This window comes from Sus scrofa, chromosome 14, assembly GCF_000003025.6.
Source record: "Sus scrofa isolate TJ Tabasco breed Duroc chromosome 14, Sscrofa11.1, whole genome shotgun sequence".
Taxonomy (NCBI): domain Eukaryota; kingdom Metazoa; phylum Chordata; class Mammalia; order Artiodactyla; family Suidae; genus Sus; species Sus scrofa.
Window position 1 is genome coordinate 11645118 of NC_010456.5, and position 16836 is coordinate 11661953.

The window sequence follows — 16836 nt, forward strand, 5'->3', positions numbered from 1 at the left end:
CCGGGCTAGAAGCACTGCTGGAGAGGTCAGATCTGGGAGCAAGCCTGGGCTACACAACTGAGTCGTAACCAGGCCTTGTAAGGCATGTCAGTGTCACCTACCCCAGGAAGGCCTCCCTGATAAGCGCTCCCCACTGATGAGAAATAGTACAGTACCACTCCCTTGGCCAGTCTGCATGCCTGCTCCCATTAGCTCCCATAAGCTCTGATGAAAGGACAGGCATGCAGCATCTTGTTCCTAGTCCTAGTCGCAGCCCCACTTGCAGGCAGGGACCTGCCATATCACCATCAACAAATGGTTCTAAATGAGTGAGTAAGTGAATGGATGGATGAGGGGCTCCAGGAACAAAATTGATCCCTAAATACCCCAGAGCCTTCCTGGCTGTACATCAGAAGGGCCCAAAAGCCCAGGGCACTTGGCTTCTCAAGAGCAGGGAGGAGGGGAAACCCAGCATAACCTTGAAATCTCACAGCTCCTTTAGGTGTGTTTATCCTGCCTTCCAGGCCCTGCCAGAGCCAAACAAGTCCAGAGAAAGGAGGCTGTTCGGAAGAGAAATAAACACACAGGGCTGGGAAAATAGGCTCTGATTCTCTGCAGCTGCAGAGTCGAGCCCTGGGGATAATCTGGACCAGCTGCCCATTAAGGAAGCTGAACTTTTCTTCTCCTGTGAAGAAAGAACTCCGGGTGCCCCAGCCAGCCTGCAGCCCCGGAGCTCTGTGCCCGCCCAGACAGGGCCCGCTCCTTTCCCCAACATCCCTGGGAATCAGTCTGGATGGGAAAGAAGGAGCCGTCCCACAAACCTACGGAATTTCCAGTCAGGCTCTGCGGGAGGGCACCGCTTTGAAAATGTGGCCTGGCCTGTGGGTGTACTTTATAAAATGCTATTCCCTAATGGTGATCTGCTCTAAATCCGGTGATTTATGCCTCTTCAAAGCCTTTTGTTAGACAGGCTTGTTTGATCTTTGCAGTCCTCCAGGGTGGCTAGTGTGATACCCATTTTACAGATGAGGAAGTGGAGGCTCGGAGAAGAAGAGTGACTTTCTCAAGGTCACCTGATAGAGTGGCCATACCTGGACCTCCAGCCCCGCAGCTCCACAGGCCACTGTACTTTATCTCTGATTGAGGGTCACACAGGGCCCTCAGGACTTTAACTGGGCAGAAGGAATAGCAGAAATATCTCCCAAATTATCACTGCACTTTTCACGCTGGATTTTTTGTTTTGTTTTGTTTTTGTTTTTTGGATGGTGCCTGGCATGTGGAAATTCCCAGGCCAGGAATCAAACCCCCACATAGCAGTGATCCAAACCGCTGCAGTGACAATGCTGGATCCTTAACCTTCGAAGCCACAAGAGTACCTACTAATCCTTTCACATTGGATTTTTTTTTTTTTTTTTTTGGTCTTTTAGGACCACACCCACAGCAGACCTAAGTTCCCAGGCCCGGGGTTGAATCGGAGCTGCAGCTGCTGGCCTACGCCACAACTACAGCAACGCCAGATCTGAACCCTGTCTGCGACCTAACACCACAGCTCACCAAAACGCTGAATCCTTAACCCACGGAGTGAGGCCAGGGATTGAACCCACATCCTCATGGATACTAGTCGGGTTCCTTACCAGTGAGACACGACAGGAACTCCTGGATTTTTTTTTTTTTAAACCAACTCCTGGATTGTTGTTTTTTTTTTAAACCATTGACTCCCCCACGGTCTCCCTGGCTCTACTGCATATTCCTTGGAAACTGGGAGTTTGTCTTGGCTGATTTTCTCTAATCCCCAAGTCCTGGCCGCCTGGCTCCTAGCAGGTGTTCAATGAAAATGTGTCCCATCAAGTAATAAACGGAGGGCTTTTCCTGCCCAGTCCTGAAGCAGGGTTCACCCCATGGCAGCAAGAGAATGACGCTAGTGCCCAGAAGCTCTGCTCAGAGCTGGATGTGTAGGACTTTACCAGGCAGCCCAGATGGAGAGGTGACTCTGTCCTGCTTTTGTTTCTGGGCCCCTCAAAGGACAGTGAGGGACCAGTGAGGGTCAGTGGGCCTTTAGGACCAGAAAGAAATGCTGGTGAGCTGGGAGAAAGGCCTTGATGCTGAACCCTCACCCTGTCAGGCCTATAGCCGTGAGGGGTGCTGGGTGGACACAGCTTCCTCTAAAGCCTTCACATGCCATTGCCTTTACCTTTGGGGCTCAGTACCAGGACTATCGGCCTGTCTGAGCAAGACTTTTTCACACCCTCTGCTTCCTTCATCCTGTCCTCACCCTGCCCTGTCTCCTCTCTTGGTTCTGCTCTCTTTCAAGTTCAAGGCCAGAGACCCCTGGCTGGGATGCTTCCCCATCTGCATCTTTTAAATCCTAGACGACAGGACCTGCCTGTCTGCTGGGTCTGCCACTTTCTAACCCTTTGACCTTTTTTTTCCCTTCTTTCTTCTTTTTATGGCTGCACCCCCAGCCTATGGAAGTTCCCAGGCTCGGGTTAAATCAGAGCTGCGGCAGCCAGCCTACACCACAGCCACAGCAACGCCAGATCCGAGCTGCATGTTCAACCTACACAGCAGCTTGAAACAACACCAGATCCTTAACCCACTGAGCAAGGGCAGGGATCAAACCCCCATTGTCAAGGATGCTAGTTGGGTTCTTAATCCACTGAACCACAATGGGTACTCCTAGCTCTCTGACCTTTGGCTAATTTAACCTGTCAGAATAGTTTCCTCATCTGTTAAATGGGATAAGGACACATACCTGAAAGAGTTCTTCTGAAAGATGAGGAGCTCAGGGACCGGGGTGGTCAGTTCTCCATAAATAGTACTGAACTCAATAAAAGCCCCAAGGATCGTGGTGGGGACAGAGGTCCTGCCGCAAGGGACTTGCCCAGTCTTTGAGTCAGTGAGGAAACCAGCCATGACCTCCCCACCCTGACCACAGCATCCACAGACCTCCCGGGATGCGCATGGGGCTTTGCCTACCAATTTGTTCCAACAGAATACTCCACAACAGCACTCCTCAGCAGGGAGGCTGCGATCCAGCGCGAGGGGAAGTAAACCCATCTAGACAACTGGTTCGAAGTCCCTCTGAGGGAGCTTTCCACAGTCAAAGGCCCCGCGGGGAAGTGCAGCCTGACGTTAATGCAGCGGCAGTGAACGCTGATGCAGTTACCTCAAAAAGACGGGGTGTAGGGGGCGGGGGGACCTCCCGGATTTAATCTAGTGCCTGCAGTGCTGTGACCTCCAACCTAAGGCCCGTGAGTGCAAGGTCGGGGGGACTAAGAGCAACTCCTGAGTTGGTTGACCTGCTTTCTCAGGAAACAGTCTCACCATTCCTGGTTTGAATGTACGTCTCAATGGCAACCTTTCTTCGAACAAAAACCCCCATCAGGAAGTTCCCGTTGTGGCTCAGTGGTAAGGAGCCCTATTTGTATTCATGAGGATGCGGGTTTGATCCCTGGCCTCCCTCCATGGGTTAAGGATCCGGCGGCGTTGCTGTGAGCTGTGGTGTAGGTCACCGATGTAGTTCACATCCCACATTGCTGTGGGTGTGGTGCAGGATGGCGGCTACAGTTCCAATTGGACCCCTAGCCTGGGAACCTCCATATGCCGTGGGTGCAGCCCTAAAAAAAGAAAAAAAAAAAGAAACCCACATCAAAGACCAAAACTTCCCTCCTTCAGGCTTCCAAGGCATTGTTAGTGTAGAAAATGCCTTGCTCACCTTCAGGCTAAGGTTTATACTACAAAAAGGCTTCCTCAGGGCAGATCCCAGAAAACAGCGCTTGTTAGTCAGGGCGCCAGGAACGCCGTGGTCCTCCAGGCTCCCACGAGGGTGGGCCCAGAAGTGCCAGCTGAGTGGGGGTCACAACAGGAATGAAGACAGTGCTGACATGCTCCCTGGCTCAAGCATCAGATAAAGTACAGGGGCTTCGAGGACTGGTTACCTCCACCCACAAGCCTACCAGTTAAAAGGAGTAAACCTTACACCTGGCCACTCATTCTCAACATAAACTGCAAATACTAGCTTGTTAATTTTTCTCCGCCTAGCCCTCAGCTGGCTCCTGCTTTCACTTGGCATCTACTCATCAAGAATACAAATACAAGGAGTTCCCATCGTGGCTCAGCAGTAACGACCCTGGCTAGTATCCATCAGGACGCATGTTCGGTCCCTGGCCCTGCTCAGTGGGTTAAGGATCTGGCATTGCTGTGAGCTGTGGTGTTAGGTCCCAGATGTGGCTTGGATTCTGAATTGCTGTGGCTGTGGCGTAGGCCAGCAGCTACGGCTCTGATTCGACCCCTAGCCTGGGAACTTCCATATGCCAAGGTGTGGCCCTAATAAGACTGATTAAAAAAAAAAAAAAAAGAATAGAAATACAAGAAGTTGCCTGGTGGGTCAGTGGGTTAAGGATCAAGCATTGTCACTGGTGTGGCTCTGGTTAGATCTCTGGCCCAGGAATTTCTGCATGCTGTGGGTGCAGCAAAAAAAAAAAAAAAAAAAAAAAAAAAAAAAAAAAAAGACTACAAATCCTAGTGGGCCTGTTAATGACCTTTTAGCACCACTCTCCTCTCTCTGATTCTCCAAGGGGGCTGAATTTCTCCAGGGCTCAAGCCAAAAAGCTCAAAGCTTGTTTCTCTTCCTTTTATAAGGCAGGAATGTTAGGGGCTCTCAGGCAGCCCCCCCACTCCACCCTTACCCCACTCTCCCATTTCACACCAGGCTTCTTAAAGGAACCAGGCTTGTGATTTTCCAGACTTTCTTGGAGTTATCTGAAGCCATCAAACTTAGGGCAGCTCAGATTCATCATAACTGAGCTATTTTTTGCACAGAGCAATTTGAAGCTCTCCTGGAAGGGGTCACCAGGAAGCTTTCAGGAAAAGTCACTGGCTTTGTTTTTGGAAGGCTTAAGATAGGCTCTTGGCAAAGCGAAATGCCTGCAGGGCCAGATCCCATCCTTCGCACAGAACAGGGGAGAAAAAAGGAAATTGTGGCTGGAGAGGCTCAGCAAGTGGCCTCAGGGCCACACAGCCAGGTCAGAAGGGGACTTGGATCTCAGCACAGCTGCTCCAAGGCCCGCCCGCCCGCCTCCTCTTCTTAGGAAATGGGAGTTTCTGAAAAACAGGCCTTTCTGAAAGGGGAGCAGCTCAGCCAACAGCAGGAGCAGGGGTCCCAGGGAAGCCTGGACCCTGTGGGGCTCCTTTCCACGGGGGAAGGGCCTGCCACGGGGGGCTGGCACTGGCTGGGGTGCTGAGGGCCATCAGGAATGCTAGGGCTCTGCTGCCACAGCCTTGGTCCTGGCTCTAGTCTGATTCTCTGCCTGGCCGGTCCCCTCTCATGGCTGCCATGTCATGCTCGTCTTGACCACCCAGAGACTGAGCCTGGACTCCTGACCTGGGATTCCCCAAACATCTCTCTGACCTTATTTTTTTGCTTCTTGCATCCCAAAACTTTGCTGCACCAAACGGGTTGTGTTTATCAGACTGTTCTCTGCCGTTCCAAGCAGGTTCACTACCCGGAATTCCTTCACCTTCTCCACATGATGGACTGGTGGGCTCCCCAACTTGCCCTTCAAGATTTGGGGCAGAAGCACCTCATGGAGTGACCCCCTTGGTACCTCTGCCTCCCACAGCCCTCACCACACTCTCCCAGGATTGTTGCATGTCCCTCTCACCTGCCGGCCTGTGAGCTCCTAAGGTGAGGCCAAGGCCTTATGTGTCTGGACTCCTCAGCCCTCAGCCAGGGCCTGCTCTCCAGCAAAGGCTCCGTGAACATTCGCTAAAAAAGTGAATGACATCTCTTCCTTATATGTTTCTTTCCTGCCACACATCTATCCCTTTTCTGTGACGGAAGTGAGGGAAGCCCACTCTCACCTCTGCTCCCTTCCAACGCCAGCTCCCTGCCTGGTTTCTGATCCATGGGCCTCAGGCTGTGACTGTCCCTGCTCCATTTTCATGTGCCTCCCAACACGGCTCATTTTCCATGTCCTGCCACTCACGCTCACTTCTCTCCCTGGCGTCCCCCACCCTGCATCAGCCAGCAGTGGAAGCGCTGTTTGGGCTGGGGCAAAGTTTCTTCTTTTGGGGGCTGTGCCTGCAGCATGCAGAAGTTCCTGGGCCAGGGATTGAACCCAAACCACAGCAGTGACAACACCGGATCTTTCACGGCTAGGCCACCAGGGAACTCCTGGAGGGGGCCATTTTTCTACGTGACTTTCTGTCTTTGTGTATGTTCAGTCACCGGACATAAACGAAGGGGAGAAAACATTTGAAAAACACTTTGCCGCCTCCACCCATCCTGTGGCATTTGCCTCGGTCAGGCACCATGTAAGGAGAAAGAGAAAGGATGAACCAAATACACACTCAACGTAATCACGCAATGGGGGAGAATTGGGAAAAGCCCGCAGGCGGGGCGGGGCTCTGCTGGCAGAGGTGGAGCCCGTGCCCCACTCCCACCTCCCACCCCCCTCCACCCCTGCCCCTGCGAGAACCTTAGTCAGGCCTACCCAGAGCCACCAAACCAGTGAGCCCACCAAAGCTTGGTGAAATAGAGAGCCAACTCTGACACAGGGAAGAGTCCCTTAAAAGTAACTCAGTCCCTAAAAAAATACAACACACTAGTGAATATAGCATCAACAACAAAGCAGATTCACAGAACAAACTAGTGGTTACCAGTGGGGAGAGGGTGGCGGTGGGGGTGGCAGTACAGGGGAAGGGGATTGAGGGGTACAGACTATTAGGCATAAAATAGGCTACAGGGATGGATTTGTACAGCCTGGGGAATATGGCCAATGTTTTGTGATAATTGCAAATAGAATGTAACCTTTAAACATTGTGAATCACTGTATTGTGTTCCTGTAATGCATATAATGTTTTATAGCAACTACATTTCTTTTTCTTTTTTCTTTTTTTTGTCTTTTTTGTCTTTTTGCCTTTTCTAGGGCCGCTCCCACGGCATATGGAGGTTCCCAGGCTAGAGGTCTAACTGGAGCTACAGCTGCCGGCCTACACTAGCGCCACAGCAATGCCAGATCCAAGCTGCGTCTGCAACCCACACCACAGCTCGCGGCAACCAGATCCCTAACCCACTGAGCAAGGCCAGGGATCGAACCCACAACCTCATGGTTCCTAGTCGGATTCGTTAACCACTGAGCCACGACAGGAACTCCAGCAACTAGATTTCAACTAAAAAATGTAAAATGTGAACATTGGTAAGGAAGAAATTAGCACTTTCAGATTAAACCCATGGAGAATAGACAGGATCCCATGAAGACCCATGCTGACAAAGGCCAGAGAGAATAAAAAGAGGATCCAAGATGGGAGCAGAAGGACTCTGAAGTGGGCTCCAGGCTGGACAGAACTGATTCGTGTCCTGGCTCTGCCTCTGATAAACTCCGGTGGCTCTGGGTTGGCTCCTTATCTCCACCCTCAGCCTTCTCCTCTCTCTCTAGCATAGACATCATTATGCCTCCTGAATGGGACTGGGGAATTTTATAAAAGTTGGGCACAGAGACTACCTTGTCAGAGTACCAGGTGCAAGTTGGTGAGCAGCCTTGTGTTAAGTGGTTCCTTTTTCTTGGAAGTGTCGTTTACTTTTAAATCATGTTGTTGCTGGGGTATTAAGTTGTATAAGGAAGAGGATGTACAGGCAGGTGAGTTAATAAAGAACTAGAATTGTGTACAAAAAGTCCACCAGCCCAAAAGTGCACTAATTTTTGGAATTATACTACCCCAAAGAGGTTCCCTGGGGCACCCAGGTCAGCCAACTCTAGAGACAGGAAGGGGCGGAAGGGAATTCATAGACTCCCAACATTGTCTTTGCATCCTTTATCCTAAAACAGAGATAGAGACAGCTCAGCAGCAATGGAAAAATAACCATCTAAAGGAGTTCCCATCATAGCTCAGTGGTAACAAGGCCGACTAGTATCCATGAGGATGCTGGTTCGATCCCTGGACTCGCCCAGTGGGTTAAGGATCCAGCATTGCCATGAGCTGTGGTATAAGGCCGCAGCTGCACCTCCAATTTGACTCCTAGCCTGGGAACTTTCATATGCCATGGGTGCAGCCCTAAAAAGACAAAAGCAAAAAACAAAATCGTCTACAAACCACCGTCCTCATAATTTATTCTGAGCTTATGCTGCATGCCAGGGTCCCCCTCCAAACGCACACAAACCTACTTCCCTAAATATTGAAAACACACACACAAGGTGTTAAATATTTTTCAAGTTTTCTGAGATGTCACTGATAGTTATCAACAAGCACTGCTTTGGAATTTACCCCTGTACATTCCGCATACTTTTTTCCATGTGAAACCAACGGAAAAAAATATTTTTAAACAATCTGAACTTATATCCTGCTTTAAATTCATGCTGTGGGGCTCCAACAGAACTGAATCCTCTACCCACCCCCCAGCTGCAAAAATGCTATTTATTTTTGCAAATGGACCATATATGAGGGTAAAACAAATGTCTTTCTGTCTTAAGATGTATATGTGCAGCTTTTTTTTCCCCTTGGCCAAACTCTCAAAAGCCAAACATCTAACAGAATGAATGATATATCCCTTGCTTGAAACAATCAACAACAAAAAAACCTTTACTCTCGTCAAGCAGAAATCAGGGGTTCTGTATTCTAGGCCCAGTTTGGCCATGACCTCGCTGGTGGGCTGTGGGAATTCTCTCCAGCTCTCTGTTCTGTGAAGTGGTAGGGTGGGCCGTGGTGGGAGAGGAGTTGGTTTGAAATGCCACCCAACTCCAAAACCCTATGACTTCAGGCCAAAACATGGATAAACAGTAAGACCTTGTTCTGAAAAATATTTTGATTTTGACTTAAAATATGAGGCTTGAGAAGCCTTTTTGGTAATGCCTCATCAAAGGAAAACCCCCACTTTCTGATTCTGACCTGAGGGGTGTCTATGTTGTTTATCTCATCAATCCCTCTAATGTAGTAACATCACCACCTGCAGGAACTTTAGGTTTTTGCTGCTAAAGCTGGGAGGTGTTTGTAAATATCCCACACCCTCAGGCGCAAGCTGAGCATTCCCAGGGGAGGGTTCCTCCTCCACAGCATCCTTTTTTGAAGGAGGGTGGGACCCCGTGCCGAGAACTTCTTCTTCCCACCCACTGGATCTCACAGTGGGGCCGCCCTGGGCTCAGGGAATGACTAAGAATCCCCCAGCAGTGGGTACTGGGCATTGGTCAGAATTTCCACACTTTTCTGAAAGATGATCCCTGGCTCCCTCCTCGGAGCCTGAGTCCCAAGGATCCAGTTTAATGCCTCTGGGATTGGAGTTTCTTGGAAACCTAACCGGGAGCCTGAATACAGTGTGGGTTTGGTGTGGGCAGAGGCAGGCCAGGGCGTGGAGGCCGTGAGAAGGCCCAGGTCTCAGCCCTGAATTGCTTCAGTGGTCCCCTTTCAGCTTCAGGCCCTTAAATCCACATCTCTGGGTGAGAGTATCCTGCGGGGGTTTAAGGAGCCTAAAGCTACGCCTCAAGACCGGGGCCTGAGCTCTCATTCCAGAATCAGACAAGTCCAACGCCTGGGCTTTCCATCCAGCTTCTGCCCTTTCTTGGGAGCCTCCACTCCCCACTCAAGCCTCTGAGAAGGGGAGATGGACGGCCTCAGTCCAGCCTGGTGGATCTGCAATCCCCGTGTCTCTCCCTTGTGTCACACGTGCCAATGCCACCTGTCAATGGGGCAGTTCCCGTCCTCACTTCCCAGGTCCATCACCAAATGGAGACATTTTTGGTCTTGTTAAGGGGCTGTGATCTGAACTCTGGGGTCCTGGGAAGGGAGAGCCTCTCAGGGCCATCCCTGGGGAAGGTGCCATCCCAAGCTCATATAAGCCTCCTATGATGCAATCAAGAAGCTCCAGGGCCAAGTGGACGAGATGTCCTTTTCCCAAGCTCTCACCTGTGCCTGGGGGAGCCATCCACCACCTCTGTGGCTCAGGCCCCCCTCCCATACCGTGCTCCCAGCCCTCAGAGCCCAATCCTAATGCAATCCCAGTCAGCTGGGCCCACAGAGGCAAGGTAAACAGTGACAACAGCATCCTTGGGATGAATGGTGACAGATATGCACCCCCTTTCCCAGGGCCTGGCCAGCCCATCCTTTCCCACTGGAGAACAGTTGCCAAAGGGCCCTGAAAAGCACCTGGGTACTTGTCACCTAGGCACTGTGGGCAGCGTTTCTGATCTTCCTCTCTAAGGTCCTTCTCTCCCTGCCACCACGTCAGAGGTTATTTATCTCACACAGCTAAACACCACAGTCCTTCTCAGCTGCCCTGGGAACATTCCATCAGAAGCCAATCTAACAAAGAGTAGGAGGGGCGGCATTCAGGAGACCAAGTACGGTGCCCAGCCCCTAGACAATGTGACTCAGATCTGTCACCAATGTCCTAGATCAGATCTAGACTCTCTTCCTGCACCTTCAAAAGTTTCTTCTGTCTCCTGCAGGGTCCAGACAAATCTCATCTAGCCAGGACACTCCCAGTTAACCCTTGGCTGACCTTGAAAGGGACTCTAGAGAAGGCTAGAAAGGCTGCACGGCACGTAGACGACTTTGTGGATTACAGCATCTAAGGGTAAGGTGGATGCGTGGAGTCCAGGGTAGACACGGGCAGACCATGTCCTCAAGTACACTCAGTACTTTAGAGTGACAAAGAGCTGTCATGCACATTCTTCCTCTTTGACTTTAATCACTGCCCCAGGGGAAAGGAAAGGGCAGAGGGAGCGGGAGACAAGCTAAAGTTTCTGGGACCTGGGGGAAGGGCATTATTCAAGAGCAAGGTCTCCTTGTGGTCCTGCATGCCTGGGATGGAAGTGTCATCTTTTTCGGTTTGTTTGTTTTTTAGGGCCGCACCCGAGGCCTATGGAGGTTCCCAGGCTAAGGGCTGAATTGGAGCTGAAGCCGCCGGCCTACACCACAGCCACAGCAATGAGGGATCTGAGCCACATCTGCAACCTACACCACAGCTCACAGAAATGACGGATTCTTAACCCACTGTGCGTGGCCAGGGATTGACTCTGAATCCTCATGGAAGTAGTTAGGTTCATTACTGCTAAGCCACCACGGGAAGTCCCTGGAAGTATCCTCTTAAAGACCCACTGAAACCAAAGATCAGCCTCAGGGTCCAAAGTGTGCATTTGCAGTGGGATCTTCCCTCAGCCCAAGATTCCTAGAGAGCCAACACCGGCACCCAGATAGCCTAGAAAAGGATAAACTGCCGAGACCTCACACAGATGGCAGTGTTTCAGAACCCAACAAATACTATATGCTGGTATTTTTTGTAACTTGGCTATGAGACTCTATTCATTGAAACTTGGCTCGGAGGCTCGCTCTTCTCTGGCAATCTCTCCAAGGTTCTACACAGAGCCCTTTGAAGCGGAAATAAGCCCCAGAAAAGCGTATCCTAACTAGATAAGCTGGCTTCCCTTGTAAACATTTTAGGAAGGACTCTTGTCAGAAAGACGCCCATTCCTAGGATGGGTGGACAGCCAAGCAATGAGATCTCTGGCATCACGGCTCACTCAGCAGCCGAGGAGGAAAACAGACAGGATGCTGCTTTGCCGCTATACCTTTCCCCAGGTAACCACCCAGGGAGGTCGTGTGTTTTAACCGAATTTCAGCAACCATCTTTATTTTGTTTTTAGGGCCACACCTGTGGCATATAGAGGTTCCCAGGTTAGGGTTGAATTGGAGCTACAGTTGCTGGCCTGCACCACAGCCACAGCAACTCAGGATCCAAGTCGTTTCTGCGACCTACACCACAGTTCATGGCAATGCCGGATCCTTAACCCACTGAGTGAGGCCAGGGATCAAACCCACAACCTCGTGGTTCCTACTGGATTCGTTTCCCCTGCGCCACAATGGGAACGCCTCCAATGACTTTAGAAAGTCTGTCTGAATTGGTGTTTTACATAGGATAATAATAAATACGTACTGAATCCTAACCACATGTCCCCACCATGCGTTACATGGATTAACTCATTTATTTCTCACAATGACTCTATAAAGTAAGACCTCGTCTTATCCCCATTCTATAGATGAGAAAACTGAGGCACACATTACACACTGAGGCAGCCAAAAGGGAGCCCAGGCTGTCTGCCTGCCTCCCATACAACCACTGGGCTTATTCCACATCTGGAGACATGGCCCATGCCCCTGGGGTATAGTCATCTCTGGCTGGACCAGCAGAGTCCTGGAGCAAGTAGGGAGCTCCCTTGACCCTGGATCCCTGGCCAGTGGCTCCAGCCTCCAGGCCCCAAAACTTGTGGGGCTGCTTGGGTGACAGCCACACCTGTGCTGACAAAGAAGCCAGTGACCCCAACAGAACTTCCTTACTGGTGTCTCCTGTTCTGTCTCCTTTCTCTCCTTTCTCTCCTTTTGGGCCTCGGTCACCTGAAACAGAGGAGGAAAACCAGCATTAGGAATGGAAATCAATCTACTTGTGAACAAACTCTCATCGGCAAGAGACTTATTAACCCAACAGCAAAGAAATCCTCAGGCCAGGAGCCCACAGCACAGGAGGGCACTGGGCAGGAAGTGAAGAGCTTCAGCCAATTAGGCTGCCCGTCCCCGTCCTCCTCGGAAGGAGGGTGGGTGGGTAACGAACTGAGAGGTTTCCATCCCGCTAAAATAAAGCAGAGAAGCAGCGCAGCACAGATCGAAGGAGTACAAGGTATTCAGCAGGAAGGAGACAAAGCAAAGATATTCCTATTAAACAGCCAAGGTTTTAGAAGTCCAAATCCAGGGTTGTTCTAATAAGCGTAGAGGGAGAAGAGGAGGGAGGGAGGTCTTCAGTTACAAAGGGAGAGACGCAGGTTCTACGTCAGGCAGATTTATCATCGGGGGAAGCTATAAAACATGAGGGAGAGTTTCCAGGGAATTGTGGAATTTCCTTCCCAGGATATGGTTAAAAGAACAGAGCTCTTTTCTCAGCTAGCATCTCACTCTGCAAAGAAGTAGAAAGGTCCTGACACCACTCAAGGGGACATTAAAATGACCAGGGAATTCTATCCAAGTACCTCCAGAAAGATAGCTGCAAATCAAAAGCTTATGGCATATGCTCTTGTGAAAAAAGCAAGCCAGCAAGTTCCAGGGGAGAATGCCTCGTGTGATCCAAGTTTGGGAAAGAAGAAAAAAAAAAAAAAAAAAAAAGGCCACCATATGTGTAATATGAACATGCTTAGAGAAAGATTGGGCAGGATGTGCTCCAAGGTGTTTATAGTAGTCCACAAACAATAAGTGCTGGAGAGGGTGTGGAGAAAAGAATTTACATTCTCCACTGTTGGTGGGAATGTAAATTGGTACAACCACTGAGGAGAACAGTATGGAGGGGCCTTAAAAAAGTAAATATAGCATTACTATATGATCCAGCAAGCCCACTCTGGGCATACATCCAGAGAAAACCATAATTCAAAAGGGTTCATGCACTCCAGTGTTCACTGCAGTGTTATTTAAAGTAGCCAAGACACGGAAGCAACCTAAATGTCCACGGATGGAAGAGTGGATAAAGAAGACATGGCAACATGTATAAAACGGAATATTACTCAGCCATAAAAGAAGGAAATAATGTCATGTGCAGCAACATAAATGGACACAGAAATTACCATACTAAGTGAAGTAAGTCAGAGAAAAGACAAATATCATATGATTGGTATTACTTATACTTGGAATCTAACAAAAATGATACAAAACAACTTATTTATAAACCAGGAACAAACTCACAGATTTCAAAATCAACCTCATGGTCACCAAAGGGGAAACCACAGGGGAGATAAATAAATTAGGAGTATGGGATTACACATATATGTGCCACTGTATACAACATAGATAAATAACAAGGACCTCCTGTATAGCACAGGGAAATCTACTCAATATTCTGTAATAATCTATATGGAGAAAAAAGAATGGATATATGTATATGTAGAACTGGTTCACTTTGCTGTACACCTGAAACTAACACAACATTGTAAGTCAACTCTACTCCAATAAAATAATCCCCCCACCACCGCCAACACACACACATACAGTAGTTATTCTGAAGAGTAAGAGCTTAAGAGACCAAGACGGAGGGCACATACTTTTTACTTTACACTTTACACACGTCTGCATTGTTAAATTGTTTTCAATACGCAAGTGCTGCTTTTGCAATGTGTTTTAAAATCCATTTTTTAAAAATGTGGATCATGAAAGGAAGGAAACCTGTAGCCTGTTTAATCATTAACCAGAAAGCAGAGTAAAAGTTCCCAGTGATCCAAGATTACAGTCATCCGAGGAGTTCCCATCGTGGCTCAGTGGAAATGAATCCAACAAGTATCCATGAAGACGCAGGTTCAATCCCTGGCCTTGTCCAGTGGGTTAAGGATCTGGCATTGCCATGAGCTGTGGTGTAGACTGCAGATGCAGCACGGATCCGGCGTTGCTGTGGCTGTGGTGAAGGCCAGCAGCTACAGCTCCGATTCAACCTGCAGCCTGGGAACTTCCCTATGCTGCAGGTGCAGCCCTTAAAAGACAAAAAAAAAAAAGAAAGAAAGAACAAAGAGGTCACCCTAGATGTGGGGTGGGAATGGTGAACAGTGCTTTGTTCTTAGTTTTCATTTTAACAAGTGAGAAGACAGAGGCTGGGGAAAGAGTGTCAGATTTCCTCCTCTTCTTGAAATGAACGTGGAAAGACAGGGACTGCCTATAGAATGGGCTCCCCTGAAAATGGACAATGTGACTATTCGCAGGAAGGAAAAACACTCAGGAGAAACACTATGGGCAAAAGAAATCTGAGAGCTGATGAAAGTTTTAAATATTTGGGGAATAAGAATATTACAAACGGGTTCCCTGGTGACCACTAGGTTAAGGATTCAGCATTGTCACTGCTGCAGCTCAGATCGCTGTTGTGGCGTGGGTTTGATCCCTGGCCCGGGAACTTCCGCATGCCACAGAAGACGATACGATAAACTGAAGAATCTGGCAGTACTGGAGGGGAGGTGAATATCCTGGGTCTGCAGCCTTTGTGTTTTTCCACTTTCTCCAGTTACATCACTGAGCTGTAACCAGGAGCAACAATCCCTTGCATCTATACAGCATTTAGAGCTTACCAGATTTTCACACGTAGACGCCCATGTAATCCTCTTGATGGCCCTGGGAAATATAGCATCACGAGGAGTTCTAGTTTAGGGATGAAGAAACTGATGTTGAAAGAGATTAAGTGACTTGCCCAAGGTCACTCAGGCAGTCACCGGCCAAGCCAGAATTTGAACCCAGGCCATGCTCCAGTGGCCACGCTGGTGCCAGAGGCTAGCAGTAAGCAAGGTGCAGTGGCGGTGTGTGTGTGTGTGTGTGTGTGTGTGTGTGTGTGTGTGTGTGTCTGTGGTCTGAGACACATTGTTACCTTTGAACCCACGCATGCCCATCGGTCCTGTGGCTCCCAGCTTCCCCTCGTCGCCCTTGGGGCCAGGCGGTCCTGAGGTCCCTCTCTCCCCTGGAAGACCTGGGGAGACAAAAAAGTCTTGGAGTCTCAGACCCAGAACTGGAAAGGCCAGCAGAGGCCATCATCACACACCTCAACCATGCATCCTCCCATTGCCTCTGCTTCCTGATTCTTCTCAAAGATGCTGCAAAAACAGTGGCCAAAAGGTCAGCACGAACTCTCCCTGCCGGCATCTTTTACTCAGTGAGGCCAGCCCCTTTCCCTGAAAGGTCAAATTCTTTTTCTTTTTCTTTTTTTGGCCATGCCCACGGCATGCAGAAATTCCCGGACCAGGGATTGAACCCATGCTACGGCAATGACTACACTATACCTTTGACCCACTGAGCTACCAGGGAACTCCGAGAAAGGTCCAATTCTATTGTAAGTGATAGTGGAGGTGCCATCCTCAGTTGGAAGCTGTCTCTTCACCTCTAGCTATGCTGGAGATTTAGATGGGCAAAAAAATTTTATGTGCCAGGCACTGTTTTGGATGCTGTCCATGAAGTATCCGATTTAAGCCTCACCATAAACCAAGGTATTATTTCACCTGTGTTACCAACGAGGAAACTGAGGCCCAGAGAGGTTAGGTAACCTGCCTATGATCACACAGCAGAGACTGTTGGAGGTAGGATCCTAGCCCTGGGCAGTTGGCTTCATCTCGCGCTGGATGTAACGTGCTTGCTAGTACTTAGGGCGGGAGGAAGATGAAAGCACTCTGCATCCTATGTAAGGCAAAGCCAGAAAGTTCCCTCCCTGTCATGAACACAGGGAGGTGTAGAGAAGAGGATGGTAGGCTGAAGACGAGGGGGAGCTCGGCAAGCTCAGTAACGGAGGCAGACACTCGGCCTCTGGGTCAGGCCCCCGGCGCCGCCCGCATTTCACCACGAAAAGCCAGAGTCAACAGATGCTTTCACCCAGCAGGGCCCCAGCCCCAAGGCCTGACCTCAGCCTGAGGTTCTCTCTGCAAAGCAGGGCACTCTAATTAACTAATTAATTGTTTTTTCCTGCCTGCCTCAATGTTGGTTGGTTTTCTTGGGCTTTTTTCCGTGACATGAGGAAATCTGTCTCCCAGTTATGACTCCTCCGCAGCAAATACCAAATGCCTGAAAGAAGAGGGGGGCCCCGAGAGGGTGGCAGGACCTCAGAGAAGGGCTTACTTTCTTTTTTCTTTCTTTTTTTTTTTTTTTCCTTTGGTCTTTTTAGGGCCGCATCCATGGCACATGGAGGTTCCCAGGCCAGGGGTCGAGTTGGAGCTGCAGCCGCTGGCCTATGCTACAGCCACAGCAATGAGGGATCTGAGCCACATCTGCAACCTACGCCACAGTTCACGGCAACGCCGGATCCTTAACCCACTGAGCGAGGCCAGAGATCAAACCCCACTGAGCAAGGCCAGGGATCAAACCCCGAGT

The 16836-nt window shown here is 49.7% G+C and overlaps 1 protein-coding gene across 1 annotated transcript in view; it reads right to left on the reverse strand.

The window, feature by feature from the left end:
* SCARA5 (scavenger receptor class A member 5) overlaps positions 1-16836 on the reverse strand; it is a 131708-nt gene that overhangs the window by 29489 nt on the left and 85383 nt on the right. Inside the window, 2 exon segments of the mRNA XM_005670449.3 lie at positions 12307-12363; positions 15350-15448. Of these exon segments, the coding sequence (XP_005670506.2) occupies positions 12307-12363; positions 15350-15448 (156 nt within the window).